Raw genomic sequence first — 27,038 nt, 5'->3', positions numbered from 1 at the left:
TACACATAGTCTTGCACCATGACTGTGGAATATATGTATTTTAGGAAACAAGAACCAATCTAGATCATAAAAAAAGCAAGCCTAGCCAGGTCTATTCCACATGAAATCAACATCAGAATAAAAGAATTTTAAAGGAAAGAATTTTATTGTGTAACAAAAGGTTACATAGTGATCTGAGGTGATACAGGGTGGTTGGTTGTGTTGCTAGGGGGATCTAGCGGGGCTGTACATAGTGATCTGAGGTGATACAGGGTGGTTGGTTGGTTGTGTTACTAGGGGATCTAGCAGGGCTGTACATAGTGATCTGAGGTGATACAGGGTGGTTGGTTGTGTCACTAGGGGGATCTAGCGGGGCTGTACATAGTGATCTGAGGTGATACAGGGTGGTTGGTTGGTTGTGTTACTAGGGGATCTAGCAAGGCTGTACATAGTGATCTGAGGTGATACAAGGTGGTTGGTTTTGTCACTAGGGGGATCTAGCAGGGCTGTACATAGTGATCTGAGGCGATACAGGGTGGTTGGTTGGTTGTGTTACTAGGGGATCTAGCAGGGCTGTACATGGTGATCTGAGGTGATACAGGGTGGTTGGTTGTGTCACTAGGGGGATCTAGCAGGGCTGTACATTGTGATCTGAGGTGATACAGGGTGGTTGGTTTTGTCACTAGGGGGATCTAGCAGGGCTGTACATAGTGATCTGAGGTGATACAGGGTGGTTGGTTTTGTCACTAGGGGGATCTAGCGGGGCTGTACATAGTGATCTGAGGTGATACAGGGTGGTTGGTTTTGTCACTAGGGGGATCTAGCGGGGCTGTACATAGTGATCTGAGGTGATACAGGGTGGTTGGTTAGTTGTGTTACTAGGGGATCTAGCAGGGCTGTACATAGTGATCTGAGGTGATACAGGGTGGTTGGTTTTGTCACTAGGGGGATCTAGCGGGGCTGTACATGGTGATCTGAGGTGATACAGGGTGGTTGGTTTTGTCACTAGGGGGATCTAGCAGGGCTGTAGATAGTGATCTGAGGTGATACAGGGTGGTTGGTTTTGTCACTAGGGGGATCTAGCGGGGCTGTACATAGTGATCTGAGGTGATACAGGGTGGTTGGTTTTGTCACTAGGGGGATCTAGCAGGGCTGTACATAGTGATCTGAGGTGATACAGGGTGGTTGGTTTTGTCACTAGGGGGATCTAGCAGGGCTGTAGATAGTGATCTGAGGTGATACAGGGTGGTTGGTTTTGTCACTAGGGGGATCTAGCAGGGCTGTACATAGTGATCTGAGGTGATACAGGGTGGTTGGTTTTGTCACTAGGGGGATCTAGCGGGGCTGTACATAGTGATCTGAGGTGATACAGGGTGGTTGGTTGGTTGTGTTACTAGGGGATCTAGCAGGGCTGTACATGGTGATCTGAGGTGATACAGGGTGGTTGGTTGTGTTACTAGGGGGATCTAGCAGGGCTGTACATAGTGATCTGAGGTGATACAGGGTGGTTGGTTGTGTTACTAGGGGGGATCTAGCAGGGCTGTAGATGGTGATCTCCAGGCAGGGTGACAACAAGTACCATCTTTTAACATATTTTGGTATGACAAGGCAGGGGATGGAACCACCGCTCTGCTCTCCAGGCAGATACTCCATTCACTAGAAGATGGAAGCAATTCTGTAAATTGGGAACTGTGAATGTGAACTTAAACTCCTTGACTTCACAAGGACATATTGCAGATATTCATTTCATCTTTCCCAGACTATACTTAAATATCTGACACAGGAATCACGCTCCAACATCATGAACATACTCAAGCATGTCATCTTGCCAAATGTACTTCATGCTGATTTATTTTTTTAAAGGCACAAAACACTTTTCAGAAAAATGCATCATCCAAATAAAGCAGACATTTGTGAAAGACTCAGGGTTATCTTTCATGTGTGAAGTGTCTATTGTAGCACCGACTATCGATACAGATCTTAGAGATTGATAATCATTAACTAAATATCGATCAATTATCAATAAATATCAGAAAAGTAACTTTCAGCACATATACAAAAAGCTTAGAGACAAAACATCATGTTTCAAGTCACTGATGAGTGGTGACACACTTATGCATGGACTACTTTGTGGATATTTAAGGTATAACAAAATCAGTTGTTTTTCCATCTTGGGCAGTGCAGAAAAACAACACAGCTTCAGTAACTTAAAACTTTATTACATCACAATAGTTTATGTAAGATATTATCAAAGACATAATTTTCATATTGATTATCGTTAATATTTCTTCCCATCGAAAATAATTGTAATTATTAATTTCTTTAGCCAGCCTTAGTCTATTGCGAGGGCACGGGTGACCCAGTCGTCTAAGGCACCGCGATTCGTCCCTTGGGCACGCCAGAAACCTGTGATTGTGGGTTCAAATCCCGGTTCGTCCCAATTATGTTTCTAGGTTTGTCAGCACCATACCCGTGCTCGTGGGTTTCACCGAAGTGGTAAACGTCTGAGACCAGCATCACTTCAGGCTTTCCTCCCACATTAAGCTGACACACCGTGATATAACTGGAATACTGTTAAAAGCAGCGTTAAACCCAACTCACTCACTCACTCAGTCTATTGTGATGTGGTCACACAGAAGGTTTGGCATTTGCATCCAAGAATTGGTCCACCATGCCATTCTCATCTGTTGACTAGCCATATTACACACTAATAACATCAGACACTAGACACCGATCAAAACATCAAGTATGATCTTGCAGTAAAGTGGCACGCCTCGGCTGTTTACACAAGTATTTAACATCCCACACATCAGAAGGACTGTAACATTCTCTGAAAATTACCTTTTTTCCCTATGAACACGATACAGTTCATCTCGGGGTGTCAAACACTGCCCCAAGGTGATAATGTTTCTGCTCAACATAAATACCTAATAGTGGTAGCAGGTTGTGTTTAATCATGTTTTGAGGTCATTTTTTATATCATAAGAACTAAATTGTCCAACTAAACAGATATCAGGCCACCATGAAATGTTGTTGCAGAGTGTGGATTAAACATTTCAGACATTGTGTCAATATTTCATACATAATACACTTTTCCACCTGTAGGCATTCCGGGTTACCTTAGTTACCTAGCAACTTCTGGTCTTTGTTTGTTTTCCGTTTAATGACACGACCAGCCAATCCAGTGACTGACATCATGAGCATCAATCTATGGAAAACAATGACCTGCATGAACCAAGGCAATGAGCCTGACAACCTGATAACGTTAGTCACCTCTTTCAACTGCGTTGCTGAAGACCAATTCTAATCCGGAGGTGGCAATATGGAAATGGTGTCTGTCTGGGATCAACTTGGTTCAATAAGATGGTAAAATATTCCACAAACAGGCTAATAAATATAACTTGCTGCAAATTTATACCATGTAAACAAGATTTAAACATTGATATAAAATTACTTTCATTTTGCCTCTTTCAAATGCGTTGCTGAAGACCAATTCTAATCCAGAGGCAATAATATGGATATGGTGGCTGTATCAGTTTGGTTAAATAAAACGGTAAAATATTTCTACTAACAGGCTAATAACTTTGATTTCCTTAAACTTTATATCATGTATACAAGGTCTAAACATAATAAAATATAATTACTTTCATTTTCATGTTGACATCCTGTTTATCCTGTTTATGTACACTACAGATCACCAATCTTCGCTAATACATGTCGATGTTTCCAGTAAAGTATGTTTGTTTTGTTTGTTTGTTGTTCAACTTTGCCCCACTCCGCAATATTCCAGCTATTCGACGGTGGTCTGTAAATAATCAAGTCTGGACAAGACAATCCAATGATTGATATTAAGAGCATCGATCCACGCTATTGGGATCGATGACATGTATCAACCAAGTCAGCGAGCCTGACCACCCAATCCCGTTAGACGCCTCTTACGACAAGCATAGTCGCCTTTTACGGCAAGCATGGGTTGCTGAAGACCTGTTCTACCCCGGATCTTCACAGGGTACAGTAAAGTATGTCGTGAAGCCAATTTATCAGTCGTGCAGCCAGTTTATCAGTTGTTCAGCCAGTTTATCAGTCGTCCAGCCAGTTTATCAGTCGTGCAGCCAGTTTATCAGTCATGCAGCCAGTTTATCAGTCGTGCAGCCAATTTATCAGTCGTGCAGCCAGTTTATCAGTCATGCAGCCAGTTTATCAGTCATGCCCCCAGTTTATCAGTCGTGCAGCCAGTTTATCAGTTGTGCAGCCAGTTTAACAGTCGTGCAGCCAGTTTATCAGTCGTGCACCCAGTTTATCAGTCGTGCAGCCAGTTTATCAGTCATGCAGCCAGTTTATCAGTCATGCAGCCAGTTTATCAGTCGTGCAGCCAGTTTATCAGTCATGCAGCCAGTTTATCAGTCATGCAGCCAGTTTATCAGTCGTGCAGCCAGTTCATCAGTCGTGCCCCCAGTTTAACAGTCGTGCAGCCAGTTTATCAGTCGTGCAGCCAGTTTATCAGTCATGCAGCCAGTTTATCAGTCGTGCAGCCAGTTTATCAGTCGTGCAGCCAGTTTATCAGTCGTGCAGCCAGTTCATCAGTCCTGCAGCCAGTTCATCAGTTGTGCAGCCAGTTCATCAGTTGTAAAGCCAGTTTATCAGTTGTGCAGCCAGTATATCCATCGTGCAGATAGTTATCAGCAACCTGCACTAGGTGCAGTGGAGAAATGAAGCAGCATATCACACCTGTTCTAAAGGCTCTACACTCGCTACCTGTGATGGCTCAAGAACTGAACACAAGATCCTTTCCAAAACACATCAGTGAAAGCATGGAACAGTTCAAGAATATCTGGTCGAGCTCTTCAATGAATACACTCCAGTCAGAAGCCTCTGATCGGAAAATCAAGAGCTGCCAACAATCCTAAAAAGACAAGTAAAATCCTTTGTCTACGGATCACTTTCACACTCAGCACCCACACTGAGGAATTCTCTACCTTTGGTCATCAAGCAGCCTCCATCTCTAACAACATCAGCAGCTGTTCTGAAAACTCATCTGTAAAGCTTTATTATCCCCCACCAAAAAGTGGAAGGGGGATATAGGAATGGGTGCAGTTTGTCTCTGTCCGTCCGTCATGTTTCATTTCCGCAGCAGAACTAAAAAACCATGAGAGATATCTTAACCAAACATGGCACAGACATAGGTCTAGTGGTGAACTGGTCCCTTTTGATAGTTCAGGATTTTTAAAAAAAATATTTTTCGAGGATCCACAGCAATGACTTTGACTTGGTTCACAGAGGTTAATGCCTTAATTGCACACAACCGGACATGTCATATTGGCAGGCAATATGAGTATTTCATACTTGTTAATCTTAATTCTCTTTCTACGTGTGTTTTCAAGTAGCGCTATGAGCATGCATTCATGGGTGACTATAGCATGATACAATGTCCTTTCTATGATCAGAACAGTTCACAATGAAGAAACGGTATGTCGCCATTTTTTTACACATCATAAATACAAAAGTGTTTCAGTGCATGGACTATGTGTTATTCTGGTGTATCGGGATCCGTATCACATTGTGACTAGTTTATCGACATATGTATCTAACGTCACCTTCATTTAGAACTTCAAAGGCTTAGTTTAAAGGCAGACTTCACCACGATCAAATCAGTGAGAACCCAGCCAAAGGGAGGTAACTCTTCCAACTCTCACTATTATTAGCACTGCTATATTTACGTCCCTTGTCAACAGCCACCAGACATTCCAATCAGGTTTCATGGTGTTTAGTCTACAGCTAGGTTCCCAGGGTAATGAACTTATACACATGGCATACCTAGTACAAACTCATCTTCTCACAAACAACTGTGTCAGAATTTTCGGATTAAAAATTCAAGCTTGAGTCACAGACTCTGTGTTATTCTGTTAAACTAATTGGGATCTGGGGAGAGAGAAGGGATTTCTGCTGTAGTCAGCACTATTTCAGTGGTAGCATCAGGCCTAGTGATCAGGGTATCCTGACATACAAGTGCTGACTGGCTACCTACAGCCGGGGCTTCAGTGTGAGACACTTTCAGGGGCATAGCTAGGGGAAATTAAGCAAATATGTTTCATCTTTATGTTACACTTACCGTATTCGACGTAATAAGCGCCCCGTTCTAATAAGTGCCCACTTCGATATTTGCTAATATGTTGGCTAGTTAACAATCCCAATTAGCACCCATTCCGATTGATCAATGTACACAAGACTTATTTATTCACATATAATACGCACCTGTGTATTATATGCACCCTTAATTACTGGCAATTAAATCCTGGAAAAATATATCTGTCATACATAAACATTTCAGGCTGTCAGCATAAACCACGAAATTTATCTTTCAACTCTGTTTTCTTTTACCAAAATGATATTCTAATAAGAGCCCCCTATTTCTAATTTTATTACGTTGAATACGGTATAACAGTTATCAAACAGAAAAAACACAAGCTGACAACATACAATATATCCAAAATAGAGCTATCACAGGATACCCCTATCACATTCTGGACATAACTGGCGAATGTAGAAGAGTTTGATCATTGTGATGAAACCCAGATATCTTCAAAAACTAAGGAAACACAACAATATCGAACGATCTCATGAATGATAATTTTCATAATTGATAATAGTAGCCTTGTCAATTTCTAAATTAACCAAATGTCATGTAACTATCACAAACAACTAAAAGAAGATATGGTACACTTATGGTACACTTTAAAAATATATATTTTGATTGATTTTTTAAATGATTTCAAAGTATGCACTTGCTTTTTGTGCTACATACTCATGATAGTAACTACACCAATGACTTTAACTTAATAAGTGGTGACATTATAAAATCACATCGTGAAATTATCTTGCAGAAATGATTATCTTGCAAGAAAGCATCTTCCCCGAGGCAAGAGAGTTAAATGACTTTAAAAGTCCAGTTTCCACCCTTGCCGAACTAGATTGGAATTACCGTATTTTCTTGTGTATAGTGCGCACTTTTTTTTCAGAAATTGAAACCGCGCAGAGGGGGGTGCGCATTATACACGCCAACATAAGATTTCAGGTATTTTTCCCCCCATGGGTAAACAAAACATCCAGCATGTATACCGGAAATCAAGTGTCAACAAACGGAATAAACTACCGATACATTCGTATGTACCGTTTGTGGTTATATGAACATTATTAGAAATGAACATTGAATACCTTTATAGGAATTATTACATATGTATATTTACTTATATTTACTTAGATCTATATCACTTTAATTAGGTCATTCAATCATGTCAGGCGAAATCTTGCGTGAGGCAATCCCACCGGCTCACCGTTATTTACAGCTACACCAACTTGACTGACGCCATCTGCGACTTGTTGTTGACGAAGAATGAATAAATATATATTATTGCCACTTTGACGACCCATATTAAGTCGAATTTGTTGTTATTTGTTCCGTTATAGTCAGTGTTTTGATTTTTTCCATTATGGTATAACGTGGCTTCGGCACGTGACTCAACCCAGGTCACTGATTGGTCTGACCGGTGTTTAGTGAAAACCGTTCAATACCCTGGGAATGACCCGTCACATTATATTGCAGTAAAGACAAAACGATTCTATGACTGTTAAAAATTAAGTTATATTTGAAGCGATCACTCTTTTCATTAATCATCACATATATTACAGTCATGGCATATATTTTAAACACTCTCAAACATACATATTTTACAATCATATAATATTCACATATAACATACATTTCTATACATAAACAATCACAATATTGTCTCTGTCACTGATTCATAATGTTGAAGAATCACTCATATACAGCTTCATCTCCGTCGAAGCCCAGGAAGTCGCTGGCAGTGTCATCATTGAAAATGTTTTCCATCACATTGTCAGGGATGTTGTCCGCATAAAACACATCCTGGGCATCTTCTACATGATCGTCATCGGCCAACTCTCTGACTGTGTCTTCATAAAGAATGTTGTCTTCGCTTCCGTCTAGGGCATTTGTAATACAACATTTCTTAAACGACCGGGTCACCATTTCATCTGGGATTTCCTCCCAAGCTTGGAGGATCCATGTGCACATGCGCCATAGTTCGGGGCGACGGATGCGGCCAGTTGCTGTCATTGTCTGCTGTCCTTCTGCCATCCATTGGTTCCACCTTGAACGAAGCAGGGACTTGAACGGCTTGTTGAGACAGACGTCCAGTGGCTGTAGTAAACTGGTAAGCCCCCCGGGTATGATTGCTAAGTCTGTCTTCATTGTTTTCAGCTGTCTTTTCACAGACGGTAGGCGGTGGCATCTGAATGCGTCTAGCACTAGTAAACTTTTCTCTTTACGCAGGCCACCAGGTCTCCTCTCCCAAACAGTTCTAATCCAGTACTCAGTGAGGTCTCCATCAAACCACCCCTTTTCGTGAACTCTGACCTCGACGCCTTTGGGGAAAGGTTCGTTCTTCGGGAAAGTCTTTCTCTTAAAAATGACGTAGGGCGGCAACTTGTTGCCGTCTCCTGTAACACCACCATAACCGTGAAGCGGTTCTTTTCGTTCCCCGTTGTCCGGATGGTGACTGTCTTTTCTCCCTTGAAGCTGACCGTCTGCTGGTAGGGAATGTCAAAGGTGACCGGAGTCTGATCAGCATTTCCGATCTGTGCGAGGCTGTAGTTTTCTCTATCTCGTGATTTGATGATGAAGCGCTGAAATTCCTGAAGCTTGTCTTCGAAGTCAGTCGGCAGTTTCTGAGCTATGTGAGTTTTTCGTCTGATTGACAGGTCATGACGTTTCATAAAGTTATGACTCCATCCAATGCTTGCCTTGAAGTCACTTGGGGCGATGCCTAACTTCTTGGCGATGTTGAGGCCCTTAATGCGGACATCAGTCGTACTGATCCCCACCCCTGCCATCCGACGCTCCTTCACCCACTCTATCAGATCTCCCTCAACGGCGGGGAAGGCGGCTGACTTTCCCCTGTCAGCTTTTTTACCTTTTGGCAAAACAACCAACTTAGACTTGTTTTTCCTCCACAATCTTATGTTGGATTCTGCACACCCATATGTTCGATCCGCCGCTCGGTTTCCATTTTCCTCTGCGTATCCAACAATCTTTAATTTCTCTCCGCATGTGTAGGATGTTCTCTTCGACGCCATGATTAAGAATGATGAGAAATATATTTTCTGTCTTATATACCTGTATGTGTTTTCACAGATCTACTCAAACTTTACCGGTAATCCGATTAAAAGTAAGTCGCCGAGAGGAAGCCAACATTGGAGTAAGAACTTGTCATGGTACAATTGAATAGATTATTTAGGGCCTATTGTTTAAAAATAACTTCAAACGGGCTTTTCTTAATTACCCGGTACTCTGTAATTGATATCCAAACAAATGACCGTCACTTCAATTAATATGTTTATAAAGAGGGGGCATTTTTTAACTGATCACTATTTTTTAGCGGCGATTGCTCCTCCCAAGTTAAGGTCCATTGTTTTCGTTGGAGAGGGGTAAGCATAAGGTAAACAATGTCAAAGTACATGGTGTCAATTCGGATGTAACTTACATCCGACCATATTAGATTTATTCATCGGGCAGTTGCCTCATACAGTGGCGCAATGTACACATGACAACGATGTTTTGTCAAAGTTCTCAGCTCACAAGTTCTCAGCTGATTTTATCTGAAACGTGTCGAAAAAATATTTGACTGCGCATAATACTCGAAAAAACTTTTTTTCCAAAATACTGCAGCCTCCAGAGGGGGGTGCGCATTATACACGGGTGCGCACTATACTCGAGAAAATACGGTACTGGACTCGCCTCCAAGCCTCTCCTATAGACCAATCAGATTCCACCTCTTGTATCACTTGCGTTAGCTTCACACAAAATGGTGGCACCCAGTCAGGACGATCTGATCGAAAATCAAGGTCTATATTGTGATAAACGGGTCTTACATCGCGAAATGCATCAAATCACGTGAGTACCTAGATTAAAAAGATGAAAAGATTTGGAAAATATCTGCTGACAACGAGTCGACCGAAATCTGCATGACAGTTTACGAACCGGATTTCGATTTCGGTGCGCGATTTTGATTGGACTATGCATAGACTGGTTAGTCCAGCCAAAATGTAACTCCATAATACCAGCCTAGTTCGGCAAGGGTGGAAACTGGACTTTTATAGTCAGTTAACTCTCTTGCCTCGGGAAGATGGCAAGGAAGGGAAACCTAATGTTTTTGAGAGCAGGTTGTAAACACCCTTCACTTTATTGCATTTATGATACACAATAATCATACCAGTAACATATGGTCTTGTGGCCTAACAAACCAACACTTCTGCTTACTTTCACCAATGATAGTCATGATGTCATTTCACAAACACTCACTCACTTTCATCATCATATATACGCTTCAGCAGTGTCTTAAATACTTAAGTTTTCTTAGTAGATCCAGCAATGCCACCAAAAGGAAAAGTGTTGTTAGCTCACAAGTTGGTCATGCAGCAACCTTCAGCCAAGAAACTCACAATAGGGTACGAAAGTCTAAAAACAAAGTGCTGAACACTGCTAGAAAGAATTTAGACCTGAATACAAACATAAGGAACCTATATCTATGCAACATCCTGTGTGTGTGTTAGACTAGATTAGTGGTAGACTCATTAAGCAACAGACTGTAAACACTTTAATTTATTTTCAAGATTGCATAACTTTAGTGCCCTCTGATTGGTTGAGGCAATGAGAGTTATCACATGACACATGTGATACAAGCTAAATATAGTAACTATGTCACATAGTAGACTAGAGATATAATAAGTGTGAGTGAACTATCATCATGATCAATGCAATTGTCATTGGGAAGAGGAAAACACAAGTCAAAATACTCATATCTTCAAGTGGCATTTATCCAGGATATTTAGTGGCAGAAACATCAATGAAGACAGGGTTGACTCCAAGATTTCAATTTTTTCAATTTGTTGTTTGGGTACAGATTCAAGTACCCCTATCACATTGTGTCTTGACCTCAGATTTGATTTGTTTGGTCATTGTTTTATGCCACACTCTGCCATATTCTAACTATATGACATCAGTCTGTAAATAACAAAATCCGGACTATTTAAACCAGAGACAGATTCAATGTTCAACATCCTACGCCATTCGAGTACAATGACATGCAATCAACCAAGTCACCAAGCCGGACCACCTAATCCACAGAGTCGTGTGAGACCAGTACAGTTTGATGGGGAATGGTTCTAACCCCGGAATCCCCACTAAGTTCAGAGAGAGGAATCTTCAATATTTTTCAGTCAGCGCTCCAAAACATACAATTTCTATCTCTGAATGGAGGAATGAAACAATAATAATTATTTACCCACAACATCCAGCATTTCCAGAAAATGTGGTGAACGATATATTTTTTCAGGCAAAACCTATGTATTTTTTGGGAGGGGGGGGGGGGAGCGTTTTCTGGAACAGATTGTTATTTCTTAAATCCTAGCTCCCCTCCCCCTACTATTGTAATAGTGTACTTGTGTAATTTTTTATATATATTTTTTATACTTTATTACCTGTAGGTTGTACAGTGTAACATAATATATTGGTAATTCTACAGAATTTCTACAGAATTCTGTGTGTTTACATGTATAATTCATTCACTCAGAGAGTCATGCCCTTCCCTTAAACGTGTTAAAAAATAAATTAAAAAAACAAATAACAAAAAAAACAACACAAGAACAACAATAATGTTAATAACATAAAAAAAAAGCTGGTCTTAGTTTCCAGGAAATATATTTTTGTATACTGCCCATTTACCATGAAATTACCCGAATTTAGTCATAAATTGAGTTTGATGCTGTCATGAGTTATGAATGCTGCCACTTGACATACCTGAAGGAGGCCACACAGTCGTAGGTGCCTTGATACATCAGCTGGGGATGGACAACCTTGCCCTCCACGGCCTTGACCTCTCCCACCTTGTCCAGCGTTTCACGTACACTCTCCCAGTAACCTTCACAGCGTGGTTGTATCTGGATGTCACTGATGCTGCGCCCAGACAGAAATTGCTGGATACAAGCATGGAGGTTGATGCCGTCATGCTTGATCCCTTGGATACAAAAAATTGTCTCTTTTATATGATATGGTATGAGTTACGATACTTACAATATTACCATGATGTTATGATCTGTAATCCCGATATGTATGTGTTGTATGGTCCCTGACATGATGTTATGACCTGTAATCCCTACATGTACATGTTGTCTGGTACCTGACATGATGTTATGACCTGTAATCCCTACATGTATATGTTGTCTGGTCCCTGACATGATGTTTTGACGACCTGTAATCCCTACATGTATGTGTTGTCTGGTCCCTGACATGATGTTGTGACCTGTAATCCCTACATGTATATGTTGTCTGGTCCCTGACATGATGTTTTGACCTGTAATCCCTACATGTATGTGTTGTCTGGTCCCTGACTTGATGTTATGACCTGTAATCCCTACATGTATGTGTTGTCTGGTCCCTGACATGATGTTTTGACCTGTAATCCCTACATGTATATGTTGTCTGGTCCCTGACATGATGTTTTGACCTGTAATCCCTACATGTATGTGTTGTCTGGTCCCTGACATGATGTTGTGACCTGTAATCCCTACATGTATATGTTGTCTGGTCCCTGACATGATGTTTTGACCTGTAATCCCTACATGTATGTGTTGTCTGGTCCCTGACTTGATGTTATGACCTGTAATCCCTACATGTATGTGTTGTCTGGTCCCTGACATGATGTTTTGACCTGTAATCCCTACATGTATGTGTTGTCTGGTCCCTGACATGATGTTGTGACCTGTAATCCCTACATGTATATGTTGTCTGGTACCTGACATGATGTTATGATCTGTAATCCATACATGTATATGTTGTCTGGTACCTGACATGATGTTATGACCTGTAATCCCTACATGTATATGTTGTCTGGTCCCTGACATGTGGTGTTATGACCTGTAATCCCTACATGTATATGTTGTCTGGTACCTGACATGATGTTATGATCTGTAATCCCTACATGTATATGTTGTCTGGTCCCTGACACGATGTTATGACCTGTAATCCCTACATGTATATGTTGTCTGGTACCTGACATGATGTTATGATCTATAATCCCTACATGTACATGTTGTCTGGTCCCTGTCATGATGTTATGAACCTTAAACCCAAAATGGACAATGCTATTGTTTTTATGGAACAGTCTGGGTCTGTGTTCCTACCTTCCTGCTTCTTGTAGAATTCCTCTTTGCCAAGCTCTGCTATTGATGTCTCTCTCCATCGCTGGAGAAAGAAACGAGCCATGTCCGACTGTGTTTTGTTTATGATACTACTGACCGAAGGGAGAGTTCTCAAACTCATCTGCTCAACCTGCTTTCCAAAGTCAGAAGACTCATCACCGGTCATGTCTGTCTTGATATCAAGTGGAAAGTTCAGCACAAACTCAAACAATGATGGAGCCTGTTCACCTGATTCACTGCCATTTTGTGTCTGAGCCCTAGAACTAGTGGGAGTCTTATTATTACTTGAAACTATCTGCTCTGTAGACAAGCTTTTCTTTCTGGTTGTTTTGGCTGCATCAGTTGATTTTGCCTTTGTTTTCTTGGCTCCACTTGTTGAAGATATGCTGGACTCATCAAGTATGTCAGCCTCATCCACCTGATCAACTATCTGTGTTCTAGCTTGCTCCATTATGATACTTATCCCATCTTTTACAGATTTCTTCTTTTTTGTTTTGTTTTTCTTTGGTTCTAAGTCCTTTCCTTTGAGCAAAGGCCCAAACAGTAATTCATTTTCCCGCCTTAAGTTAATGATTTTTCTGACATCACCCTTCATGCTCTTTGAGGACTTTGACCGATGTACAAGAGTAAAGAAACATCTTCCATGTTTCCAACAAAGTGTAGGTCCAACCACTTTTAACATTCTGCAGCTTCTGCAACAAAGGAAAATCTTAATTAAAAACAAAACAAACTCATATCGCTCACATAATTGGCATCATGAGGCCAGTTTACTGCCTTCTCACTAATTGACTTGCCCCATACAGAAGGTAAAGTGCGTTTGAAGGTAATCAGCTAGTAATAGAGAAACATCTTGAAAGTTTAAATCTTTATTATGGTAGGACTGGGATCCCTTTACCAAGACAAGACAAGAGTCATCAGAAGATGACAAATACCCCTTAGCCACCACAATAGAAAAAGGCACCACTTCTGCCCCTGGTTCATGTATAAGTTTGGAATAAAACTTGTGAACGTTTTTCAAGCTATGCTCCGAGAACAAAATAAAGATGGACAGACAGACCAGATTATGTCTATATCCCCCTGCATTAGAAGCCTATATGCCAGGGGAAGAAAATTACCATCCATGTATCCTACGCGACAGAATTCCTGAGCTTTTATCATCTTAGAAATCTAGATGCTAACTGAAATGCACAAAGTGCACCTTGTAAAGCGCACTAGACCCCGTTATAATGAACGTACATGTAGCCATTTTAAAACTGGTGGTTTGCATGGCATATGAACATCTTGTTCGAAAATGTGCCGATATGAAACAATTCGTCGCGGATCTTTTATCATTAGGCCTAATCAGCTGTTCATTCTCTCGTCTAAGAGACCAAGATTTGTGTTCTGACAATAATGACACCTGTGACAGTTCGAAAAATTCAATGAAGGCATAAGGGCCAAGACATTTTTGCGAAGCAAAAGCTTTACGTACTGTGTCAAAGTATAAAACAGAGTTGAAATAACATTTTCAGTATCAGATCCGTCTCGCACCTTATTCTTTCGCGCTGTGTGCCCTTATGCAAGCTAAGCTATGTCTTTATTTTCGTATTCCATGTATTTCTGAATGTTTGTGTTATAAAATACCTTTTACAAATACAAACGTACACTGTAAGTACACGTATCTGCGTTTAATACTAAAAATGTATTATGTGATTAATAAACAGTTATTATCTTGGGATTTATCCGAAATGAATCTTTGTCGCATCTGCGGCTGTATCGAAACGTTCAAAATGGCGTCGAGTAAGAAGAAGAAAATTGTGTCGAAAGATGAACTTCGCCGTTTGATGAAACAAAAGCAGACAACATTAAAGTCATCCAATAGAGTTGAACACGCCCATGCAAAGTAGTGTAGTTTTGCGTTTTCAAGCAGTAAGACCTTGTCAAAGTGAACAAGTTAGAGGTATACGATGTGTAAATGAGGAAGAGATCCCTCGTAAAGCTAGAAATCAGAAACTATAAACGTGGACGAATCCATGGAATGCATTATATATTTTTAATGATACAGGAATATTTTAATACTTTTAGATAATGTTGTTTTCTTTCAGATACAACAGTCTGAACCAGCTCGTGTGCACTGTATGTAACATAACCATTAAGTCGGACCTATTGTGGGCGGCACACATACAGAGCAGATCTCATAAAGAGGTACCAGTACACATGGCAATAATAAATATATGTACATGATGAAATGAGGAATTGACTTAAGTTCGCCATGAGATAAATGTCATCATCATGTTTTGAGTTGGTATACAAGACCCTAGACTATATTAAGGTATTTTGGAATGATTTTATAGCTACTCCAATTCAATCCGTAAGTTGAAATATTATGATCTGAAAACTATCTTGATCATGTTGATATTAACCTGATCATGATGATTAAGTTACTTCTGTTTGTGTGGTGATATCATTTTTGAAAACATGACCCTTGCCATGTCAAGGTGGCATAATCCATCATCAAAGGCAATAGCAGAGGAGTCTTGACCAGAGCAATGTTGTAGATAGAGTCAGTTATTGCTTGAGAACTTGTGTATGAGAAAATACCACATTACACATCATTTTCCTATCATTAAGCTTTTTTCATACATGTATTGTTTTATCTTGATGTAACATTGTGAAACAAATTGTCACGATCAACCAATATGTGGTGACTCTTTACAGCCTTACACCCAAACATGTCAATTGCAAAAGGTACAAATGATATGTTAAACTCTTCATACATGCACATGGTAGTGAGACAAAAAAACTTCACTTTTCTAGCTTGCTAGGGGTTAACATATACAGATATATAACAAAACCCTGTATCACGTTTTATGTACTGAGTGATAAATATTACTGTTGCCTCCCAACATTGCCCAATGCTTGTGAACAGTTATATAGGTTGGATAAAAGGAACAAGTTACTTTATGACTGAACTTATACTTGAATCTTTTCATCAAGTTAACAGGTTAATGCACCAGTAAACAAAAATGGTGACAATGAGTCATTTTGTATAGAATAAATGACATAAGCTATGATAAGCTAGATAGGCGCTCCATTGTGAAATAAGTGTTTTTGGTTACTCCCGTTGATTGTTAATGTTCATGATATGAGCAGACACGCATAAGAGTGAGTGAGGTATTTCAGTTACATCACGGATTGTCGGCTTAATGTGGGAGGGAAGCCTTAAGTGACACAGGTCTTAGAGGTTTACCATTTTCGTGAATGCCACAAGCACAGGTATGGTGGTGACAACCTAGAAGCAAAATTGGGGGGAATGGGGATTCGAACCCACAATAAGTATCTGGCATTTCCAAGGGATGCAACTCTGCACCGCAAATTGCAGTCCTTAGATGACTGGGCCCCCCGTACCCCCAGACTGCACAGAACACAGTGGAGTCCAGTTAAGCTATTCAGATTCATGGAACAGCCCCTGATGTGCATACATGAACAGTATTAATCGTGTTAATCACTGTATTTGACAGTATGTGGCAGCCAAGGCAGTTGTGGGGCCACCATTGCCTGCCACTATCAAGAGAACTAGTTCACATACTGATTCTGGAGGTTCTCAAAGCAAGAAGTTGAAAAGTAAGATTTTGAAATTTGAGGCATTTCTTTTCTGTATGATAAGTTTTTCATTTTGTCAGTACAGTGAATATTCTGATGAAAGTAATATATTCCAACAAGATACTAGTTTCTTTAATAACATAACCTTGGTAATGACCTTTCATTAGTTGAACATGTGTTTTAATGTAAGCATGTTAGCATGGCTAGAATTTTTATTTTTTATTTTAACATGTTCAGGAAAGAGAAGAGATATATGTCAATATATCATGTAGATATTTCTGGAAGGTATCAATGATGTCCACATTCTTGATGTAAGGCCATGGATTTGTGTGTGATCCATATACAGTAAAGAGCAGTACTTAGCTCTAAACATGGCCTTTGGTGTAAAGGTTTTGTGTGATATAAATTAGGGTGTAAAACATACTGCATCGTTGATGTTTATTTCAAATACTAACATAAATAAACTTTGTTTTCTAAGGTCAGAATGGATCATCTGCAAAACAGACAGGGTAAGCATTGTGACTTCCCTTTTCTTTCTCAGGAAACTGCTGATTGGATAGATATTATGACAAGTTGTTGCTGATTGGATAGATATTATGACAACTTGCTACTGATTGGATAGATATTATCACAAGTTGTTGCTGATTGGATAGATATTATGGCAACTTGCTACTGATTGGATAGATATTATCTCAAGTTGTTGCTGATTGGATAGATATTATGGCAACTTGCTACTGATTGGATAGATATTATCACAAGTTGCTGCTGATTGGATAGATATTATCACAAGTGCAGTATTGTTACATGATTGATGTTTAGAATGTTCTTGGGGCGGTGGTGTAGCTGAGCGGTTAAAGTGTTCACACGTCACGCCGAAGACCCGAGTGCAATTACCCATATGGGTACAATGTGTGAAGCCCATTTCTGATATCTCCCGTTATGATGTAGCTGGAATATTACTAAAAGCTGCATAAAACCATACTCACTCATTAAAATGTTCCATGGTGTTGCAACAACACAGAATTACCTACTGTCATGATATATGAAACTAGGGTCTTGTACCATATGTATTGCCTTAACCTGTTGGTTTATTCATTTTCACCTCTATGTCAGATGCATTTTTAATGATAAGAAATCAGGCCTGTTGAAATAAAGAAACAATAGTGTATTGTCAGTTTCAACTTGATCATGTTTTGGACATGTTTGGTGCATGAAAGCAAAGAGTGTCCATCTTTCTACAGTCTTCCAGCTGATTTCTTTGACAAGTCCTCCACTAAAAGTCAGCAACAAACCAACTCGTTGCTGGCAGATTATGGATCATCGTCCGAAGAAGACAGTGATGATAGGACATCCAGCACTGCCAAGCCAGGGGTAGCTGGTCTACCAACAGGTCAGTGAGTCAGGGTAACATGGCTGTCATGGTACACATGTCACAATAGTAAGATCATGATATGATATGCAATGTGATACATGAGGAGTCAGTACATGATAGCATCCGTATTCTGTCATAGAATAGAAGCCCAACAAAATGTGCTCCGTAGATGTTTAGTTGATGTGAGTCATTATATATGTGTCGATAGATTCCATAGCAATCTGTTCTGACTAATCTATTCTTTGCTGTTTCTGAATTCATGTTAGTATAGTTATTATTGATTATAACTGATCACTTGGTCAAAGGGATTTCACTGATAAAATGAGAAACAGGCTTTAATGCTAAATTAAAATTTTTTCGACATGGATACCTCTCTACTAGGGATCAACATTGACATGGATTGACTGATCGACATCAACACTCATTTCCTAGGGATGCTACAGAAGATTGATCAATTGACAGGGATCATCAGACTGTCATCCATCCCTCTCTCCTAGGGGCTTCTCACGCCGTAGACCCGGGTTCGATTCCCCACATGGGTTCAATGTACGAAACTCATATTTGGTGTTTAGCGCTGTACTGTTGGTGGAATATTGCGAAAAGTGGTGTAAAACCATACTATCTCAGCTACGCATCGCCAGGATTTCATTAACCATGACAGTCCAGATCACAATCAAGATATACTTCGTAGATATTGTGCTCTGATGACAGGCCTGCTGTTAGTCTGGTGACATTTCAACAGTTAGAATCAGGATCATCGTCATCACCCGTCGCCATCTTTTTCAGGGACGTTATGACAGTCTAGATCGCACCAAACACTATGATCAGCGCTTTCTCAGTTTGATATTCAACCTTTAGTACCGATCATGTCTACCACTCCCTGTGTACGTTGCAAACCCTCATCATGAGGTTCAGGGAACATGTGACAATAATACATGTGGTTTGATACAATGTCTAAACAGGGAAGATCTTCACAATATAAGGTTGCTCGATTAGAGGATTGACAGGGTCGTCATGTGCTACCCACGCCCTGGAATCATCATTCACAACCATCATTATCATCACCTACGTATCCAAAGCCTGGCTGACATTGCAGTTTATATTATCGTTCCATGTATCGGTACCAAGAGGATCAGTCAATGATTGATGATCAAGATCAGGAATGTTACCCCTCTCAGAATAAGATCTTTGAGAGAAAGAGGATCGACAGGATTCTTTGTTGAACTTTCACCTACACGATCAGCAGGGATTCGACGAATTTTGATATTTTCAAGACTTATTTACATGCATCAATATGATCAAATATCACGGAAGATCATCTTGCAAATGCACCATTCATGTCACATATCCTACAGGGACTTGGCTGCATGTGCACCATTATTTCTGTGGAACTCAGGACACCACTTTTGTCTGTCTGTCATACAGTTCACCCTGAATTGACTAAAATCAGCATCCTATGTGTTTGTAGAAGCTGCTATCAGTTCCTTTGGATTATTCATTATTTCCTAGTCTGGCAAATGTCAGGTTTTCCTGTCTTGTATCGTGTATCATATTGAAACATTACTTTTGAAATATGGCAAAGTGTTGTTATAGCTCTAGTTATTTTAGTGATCTTTTTAAAAGGCAGGGCTATAAATGTCATATTTTGGGGGTTGTATGGTAATAACCGTAAAAAACTTGGACATTTGACATTTGATCTTGCATCTTAATCGGAGGTCAGGTCCTTTCAAAGCAAGAGGATTGTGAAATATATTTGAACCTTTTGTTGTTGTATTAGGTAGAGGAATTAAATTATCTAATTTTCACCAGGAATTGCCTTCTGATCTGTTTTGGGATGGTCTACTCATATCTAATGATGTCAAGATCACTGAGTTGAAAGTAAGAACAAAGTCAATAAGATCCAATCAGCTGGACATATTTGCATAATAGTATACTGGGGTGGGTAACAAGTTGTATCTTATGTTACAAACATTCTTTCAGATTTCTTCGACAAAGGCTCCAAGCCATCAGGAGATGCTGTTGAAGAAAAGCCCAAAACAATGGCCGACATTTTACCTGAAGGATTTTTTGATGACCCAAAGATGGATGCCAAGGTAAATGGACAGAGATTTCAGGATGGACTTGTCTTTCTTTTGACTTCATGGCTCGATTCCCAGGTTCGATTCCCGACATGGGTACATTGAGTGAAGCCCATTTCTAGTGTCCCCAGCCGTGATATTGCTGGAATATTGCTAAAAGCATCGCAAAACCATGAGTGAAGTGACCTGCCGGACTGCACAGTTCATCCAACTCTATTCAGTTTGTAAAGGCAGCGTAAAGCCATTCTCACATTGTCCAGGTGCTGATAGATATACCTGACTCCATGCGTGTGTGTTTCCAGGTGAGGAAGGTGGAGTACAAGGACAAGATGGAGGAGGAGTGGGAGCAGTTCCGGAGAGCCATGAAAGAAGAATCTCACGTATGTATATAACGTCATATGGCCATGTTTGCATTCCTTCGGGACGAACATGCTTCCAGTACTCCAGTCTGTAAAGTCATACCCTGATCTCCGTATTCAGTGCCCTGTTCCCATAAGGGGCAGACAGGTAGCCTAGTGGTTAAAGTGTTCGCTCATCATGCCAAAGACCCGGGTTCGATTCCCCACATGGGTACAATGTGTGCAGCCCATTTCTGGTATCCCTTGCTGTGATATTGCTGGAATATTACTAAAAGTGGTGTAAAAACATACTCAATCACTGTCACCCAATAAGCACCCCCTGATCAACGCTTTGACCAATCTGTAAGCATTACTTACACTTGCCCCATACCAAGACTATTTACATCACAGTCCATATGTACTTGTGTATATTACAGACTTTATTACAGAAGACAGCAGTGCAGAAGGGGTTTATTATTGTCCAGTAACTATTATTGATTTTTTATATAATTTCATTGACGTTTAAATGAAGTTTGTTCACCACAGCTCAATCTCTGAAAACAAATTTAACTTCTTGTGAATGGTTTTAATAGGCACCCGGGGTGTTTTTTTGTCAAATACAGTGTTAGTAAATGTATTTAGGGACAATTTGGGCAAAAAGGTGGTCTGTTTGCATCCATTCTGTTGTAAATGATCTCTGCTGAGTTGTGTCCCTTGGCTGCATAGTTGTAGTTTGTTGGTCTGTCAAAACCCATTTATCACTGCCCTCTCTTTGTTTGATCCAAGCCCATAGATAGCTCTGACGACAGTGTCATATCCGAAGACCTTTTTATTCACTTACAGATTGTTTTATTACATGAGGCTCTTTTCACTGCTGGTCATTTGTAGTCCAGTGAACATCGGTCTGTGTTGGCTTCCTTCAACAACAGGATGGGGGAGGTGGGGTAGCCTAGTGGTTAAAGCGTTCGCTCGTCATGCCGAAGACCCGGGTTTGATTCCCGACATGTGTACAATGTGTGAAGCCCATTTCTGGTGTCCCCTGCCGTTATATTGCTGGAATATTGCTAAAAGCGGCGTAAAACCATACTCACGCACTCAACAACAGGATGATAATGAAACGAAATACTGAGATCAAATATTCAATTCCAAGACAATTCAGCAAACCCAACCTGTGAAGATCCGGGTTAGAATAGGTCTTTAGCAACCCATGCTTGCTGTAAAAGGTGACTGTGCCGATTGTAAAAGGCGACGGTTGGGATCAGGTGGTCAAGCTTGTCTACTTAATTGATGCGTGTCTTCGTTTCTCAATTACGTGGATTGATGCTCACGATGTCAATCACTGGATTGTCTGATCCAGACTCGATTATTATATTGCTGAGTGTGGTATTAAACAAAAAAAACATCCTTTAACAACAGATGATAATGAAAACGAATACTGAGATCAAATATTCAATTCACAGCCAATTCATGTACAGTAAACTATGGTTATGACCAACTCAAAGGGACCCCTAATATTAGTTCAATGTAACCGAAGTTCGTTATAAGCATATATGCAGCGTATATACAACGAACCCGACAAGTCAAATTTGTATGAATGAACATTAATTTTTAACTGATTTCATGTTTGAAATCTCTTGACCACGACCTGTCGTACTCAATTTCCACCTATTAAAAGAGTAAGTGAATATAGGAATGACCAAAATTGAGCTGGGCTAAGCTGCTATATTTGGTTCCAGAAGGTCTTTCACGTCATATTAGTAGTGTTCATATCAGTGCAGATACTGTTCAGTGAAACGAGGCAAACTCCATTTGATACTGAACTGTGAGAGTTGTGATGTTGCAGCTGTACGATGTTGTGTTTGTCGTTACAGGTGTCGGAGAACATTATAGAGGAAGATGACCAGCAGGCCAACATTGAGAGGAACATAGATGAAATAGATGACCAAATGTACGTTCAGCAGTTGTATCAGATATTTCACAGAGGATGAGGTGTGATAAAAGCCCTTTATAATAAAGAGTTTTATAATTGTGCTTGTGTTCCTACTGTTCTAACAAGAGTCAGTATTCGTTTATTTCCTTTGTTTGGAGACAAGATTGGTAAAATCAGAAGGGTACACACAGGAATATAAGAATTGCCCTGCATAAAGATTAGACACAAAGTTGGTTTTGAACTACTTGTGGATCGATGCTCATGATGTCCATCACTGGATTGTCTGGCCAGACTTGATTAATTCCAGACCGCCGTCATATAGCTGGAATATTGCTGAGTGCGGCGTAAAACAACAAACAAACAAGCAAACAAACTAACTTGAATTAAACTTGCTAGTATTGCCAGTTTTCTTGAATCCCTTGTCATACAGGTGTGACTATGAACATGATACATGCCATGTTTGCTCCAGGAAGTGTTGGGGTGAGTTAAGATTTAACGTTGCATCGGCGTTGTTTCAGGAATCGCTGGAAGGAGATTGAGGACCTCCATGACAAGAAGGCTGAGGTTATAGGGAAGGTGGGGGACCGGGAGACGCAGAGTGACAGCGAGGGGGAGGTGGATGAGGCAGAGCTCGAGGAACTGTTCGACTGGAGAGCCAAGAAAACATGGAAGTGATCATGTGTCGTGACTGGGATACTTTCTTCAAATGCTGACTGTGGCATGTCGGGGTGCTGGGACTGACTCACATACTCTTTCCCTCAAAGGAGGAGAATAATGAAATACTGTGATCCAGTTATCTCTGGGAGGGGATGTAGGACTCCAGGCGGATGACTTACGGGTGTGTTCAGGAAACATTCCGTCTTGGTAATACTTAATGGAAGTATATGATGAACACTGTCATCAGGAAAGAGTTATTCCCCTTGATGTGCTGGTGAATATCAATAGTGATGAGATGGTACAAAATTATTGATTTTCAAGTTTCGCCGTGGAAATAGATGTAAGCTGATAGGCAGAGGTTTTACACTTAGCTTCAGTCAAGCTTGTTTCTTATTTGAACTTTGAAACCAGTGCTTGTTATAAACTTGTATAATGATGTGAAAGTAGAATTTGACTTGTTGCAGTACAATGGCAAAATGACTCGACGACCCCATAAATGTTCCTCAAATACTTCAATGCTCAGTGTTTGGGCCTATGCAAGTGAAGACATGAGAGACTATATGACAGATTTCTGTGAAAGAACGTGTACAGATGTTTGTATGTAAGGATATTTGTAAAGAATATTGATATATACTACTGCTTGTTTGTCTTGTTTCTTTCTGTAACACCAGCTCAGTGGTAGATATGGGCATTGCTGCTGTTATTCCTTATGACCTTGCAGTCCAAAAGCTGCAAGACCATCCATCTGCAATGCCATATTGGGCCCATGACTCCTTCTTGCTTGCCGTAAGAGGCGACTAATGGGATCAGGTGGTCAGGCTCGCTGACTTGGTTGATGAATGTCGTCGTATCCCAAATGCATGGATTGATGCTCATTATGTCAATCACTGGACTGTCTGGTCCAGATTTTATTATTGACAGACTGCCATCATATAGCTGTACTATGTCTGAGTGCTGCATTAATCAACAAATAAGCAAACAACAAACAGCTGCAGCATTATACACATGGTACAAGGACATGGGGAAACATATTTACCGTTATTGTCTGATGTCAATCAGTTTATTGTTTCACTATGCACCCAGCAATGTTCCTTTTTTTCTGGCAGTCTGTAAATAATCGAGTCTGCACCAATGAAACAATGTGATATCATATTACGAGCAACATCCTACATACGGGTTCAGTGAGATGGAATTAATCAAGTCGCCATGCTCGAACATCCATTTCACTGCCTTGTGTGACAAGAAAAGGACCTATTGTCATCCCAAATCTCAATTGGGCAGTAATTACACAGATGAATACCAGATAATCCTGGGTTGGCAGCTCCATGCCAAGTGACAAAAGTCGACAACTTGTATCTTGTTGAAATTTCTTCCCACCACAAACTGACAGGCCGTGATTTAACTGAAATACTCTCAAAAGTGACTCAGTCTTCTGTCGGTGGCATGGCCTGACAGTGTGGATCAGTCACAACACTGCTGCAATAGGCTGTGGTCATGATACTGTATACACCCAGTAGCACCTGGTATAGTAGTGGTTAAAGCATTCGCTCATCACGCCCTAGGCCGGGTTGGATTCCCCACATTGGTGCAATGTTCGAAGCCCATTTGTGGCGTCCCCCCATCATGATATTGCAGGAATATTGCTGTAAATGGCGTAAAGCCATACACTCCAATAATTTATATGAGGGTAATTGTTTGACTACCGGTATGACTGGCATTACATTTCTATGAAGGAGTGTTTTACAAATAAGGTAGTTTTTAAGTTATTTTGTCTCTATTATTCAAGCAAGTAGGAATTACCCAAGGATGGAAATTGGCACTAGTCCATTAGCTCAAGTCAGTTCAAGTAGTGTTAAATGCTCCTAATGACTAGAAATTCAGATTTCTGATAGATACTGTGTCATCTGTCCAAACACACATGTATGCGAGTCGCTATAAACGTGCAATAATCCTGGACTCAAAGTTAAACCTCACCTAATCTTTCCAAACAAACTTTTTTCAGTTGAATTAGTTCATTGTTAAATCTTGATTTGGCTGTAGTTCACTGCATAAGCTTCCTCCTTTCCTCCTGGGGAGGGCACAAAGACATCTGTGAATACTTCACAACAAATAACACAACAATAATAATATGGAACATTTTACTAAAATTGTCATCACACCTTTTGCAAATTTCTCTTTGCAAATGAACAGCTGATAGATATGCAAGATGTCAAATAAGAGACAGACTGAAATGTTTCATGCTGCATATCACAATATACACAAGTAGAATCCTAGCTGGGCTGATCAACACAGAATGTATTACCTAGAATCACACAGAACACCTGCAGAGAATCCACTGAACACATGTTCTACCTGCAGAGTCTCCAACTGAACACATAATCACCTGCCGACACACACTGAACACATGTTCTACCTGCAGAGACTCACACTGAACACATGTTCACCTGCCGACACACACTGAACACGTTCTACCTGCAGAGTCTCCAACTGAACACATAATCACCTGCCGACACACACTGAACACATGTTCTACCTGCAGAGACTCACACTGAACACATGTTCACCTGCCGACACACACTGAACACATGTTCTACCTGCAGAGACACACTGAACACATGTTCACCTGCAGAGACTCACACACTGAACACATGTTCACCTGCAGACACACACTGAACACATGTTCACCTGCAGAGACTCACACTGAACACATGTTCTACTTGCAGAGACTCACACTGAACACATGTTCACCTGCCGACACACACTGAACACATGTTCACCTGCCGACACACACTGAACACATGTTCACCTGCCGACACACACTGAACACATGTTCTACCTGCAGAGACTCACACTGAACACATGTTCACCTGCCGACACACACTGAACACATGATCACCTGCCGACACACACTGAACACATGTTCACCTGCCGACACACACTGAACACATGTTCACCTGCCGACACACACTGAACACATGTTCTACCTGCAGAGACTCACACTGAACACATGTTCACCTGCCGACACACACTGAACACATGTTCACCTGCAGAGACTCACACTGAACACATGTTCACCTGCCGACACACACTGAACACATGTTCTACCTGCAGAGACTCACACTGAACACATGTTCTACCTGCAGCAACTCCCACATTGAACACATGTTATACTTGCAGAGACTCACACACTGAACACATCTACCTGCAGAGACTCACACTGAACACATGTTCTACCTGCAGAGACTCACACACTGAACACATGTTTTACCTGCAGACTCACACTGAACACATGTTCACCTGCCGACACACACTGAACACATGTTCTACCTGCAGAGACTCACACTGAACACATGTTCACCTGCCGACACACACTGAACACATGTTCACCTGCCGACACACACTGAACACATGTTCACCTGCCGACACACACTGAACACATGTTCTACCTGCAGAGACTCACACTGAACACATGTTCACCTGCCGACACACACTGAACACATGTTATACTTGCAGAGACTCACACACTGAACACATCTACCTGCAGAGACTCACACTGAACACATGTTCTACCTGCAGAGACTCACACTGAACACATGTTCACCTGCCGACACACACTGAACACATGTTCTACCTGCAGAGACTCACACACTGAACACATGTTCTACCTGCAGCAACTTCCACATTGAACACATGATATACTTGCAGAGACTCACACTGAACACATGTTCTACCTGCAGAGACTCACACTGAACACATGTTCACCTGCCGACACACACTGAACACATGTTCTACCTGCAGAGACTCACACACTGAACACATGTTCA

At 40.8% G+C, this 27,038-nt stretch overlaps 2 protein-coding genes across 2 annotated transcripts in view; one reads left to right on the top strand and one right to left on the bottom strand.

Moving 5' to 3' along the window:
- Positions 1-14,790, bottom strand: part of LOC139443117 (mitochondrial genome maintenance exonuclease 1-like) — a 64,794-nt gene extending 50,004 nt beyond the window's left edge. Inside the window, exons 1-3 of the mRNA XM_071224064.1 lie at positions 14,729-14,790; positions 13,240-13,949; positions 11,858-12,074 (exon numbers count right to left, since the gene is read on the bottom strand). Coding sequence (XP_071080165.1) covers positions 11,858-12,074; positions 13,240-13,939 — 917 coding nt within the window. The 5' untranslated portion in view covers positions 13,940-13,949; positions 14,729-14,790. The remainder of the gene's footprint in view (positions 1-11,857; positions 12,075-13,239; positions 13,950-14,728) is intronic.
- Positions 14,791-15,026: 236 nt separating this feature from the next.
- LOC139443229 (zinc finger protein 830-like) lies at positions 15,027-23,850 on the top strand. The gene is made up of 9 exons (XM_071224201.1): positions 15,027-15,139; positions 15,342-15,441; positions 16,758-16,860; positions 17,318-17,348; positions 18,081-18,229; positions 20,192-20,304; positions 20,592-20,669; positions 22,499-22,575; positions 23,076-23,850. Exons 1-9 carry the CDS (start codon positions 15,027-15,029, stop codon positions 23,230-23,232), a joined length of 921 nt encoding a protein of 306 aa, XP_071080302.1. The 3' UTR covers positions 23,233-23,850.
- The last annotated feature ends 3,188 nt before the right edge of the window (positions 23,851-27,038 follow it).

The sequence above is a fragment of the Haliotis cracherodii genome, unplaced genomic scaffold (genome assembly GCF_022045235.1).
Source record: "Haliotis cracherodii isolate W230 unplaced genomic scaffold, xgHalCrac1.p SCAF_5, whole genome shotgun sequence".
In the NCBI taxonomy this organism is placed as follows: Eukaryota; Metazoa; Mollusca; class Gastropoda; order Lepetellida; family Haliotidae; genus Haliotis; species Haliotis cracherodii.
Note: the sequence above shows the minus strand (reverse complement) of the source record. Positions and strands in the feature narration are given on the sequence as shown.

Excerpts from the sequence above, each read along its gene's own strand:
- LOC139443229 (XM_071224201.1), top strand. The coding sequence starts at position 15,027 with ATGGCGTCGAGTAAGAAGAAGAAAATTGTGTCGAAAGATGAACTTCGC. Across the intron at positions 16,861-17,317 it reads TCAAAGCAAGAAGTTGAAAA|GTCAGAATGGATCATCTGCA; the intron begins GTAAGATTTTGA and ends TTGTTTTCTAAG. Across the intron at positions 20,670-22,498 it reads CCATGAAAGAAGAATCTCAC|GTGTCGGAGAACATTATAGA; the intron begins GTATGTATATAA and ends TTGTCGTTACAG.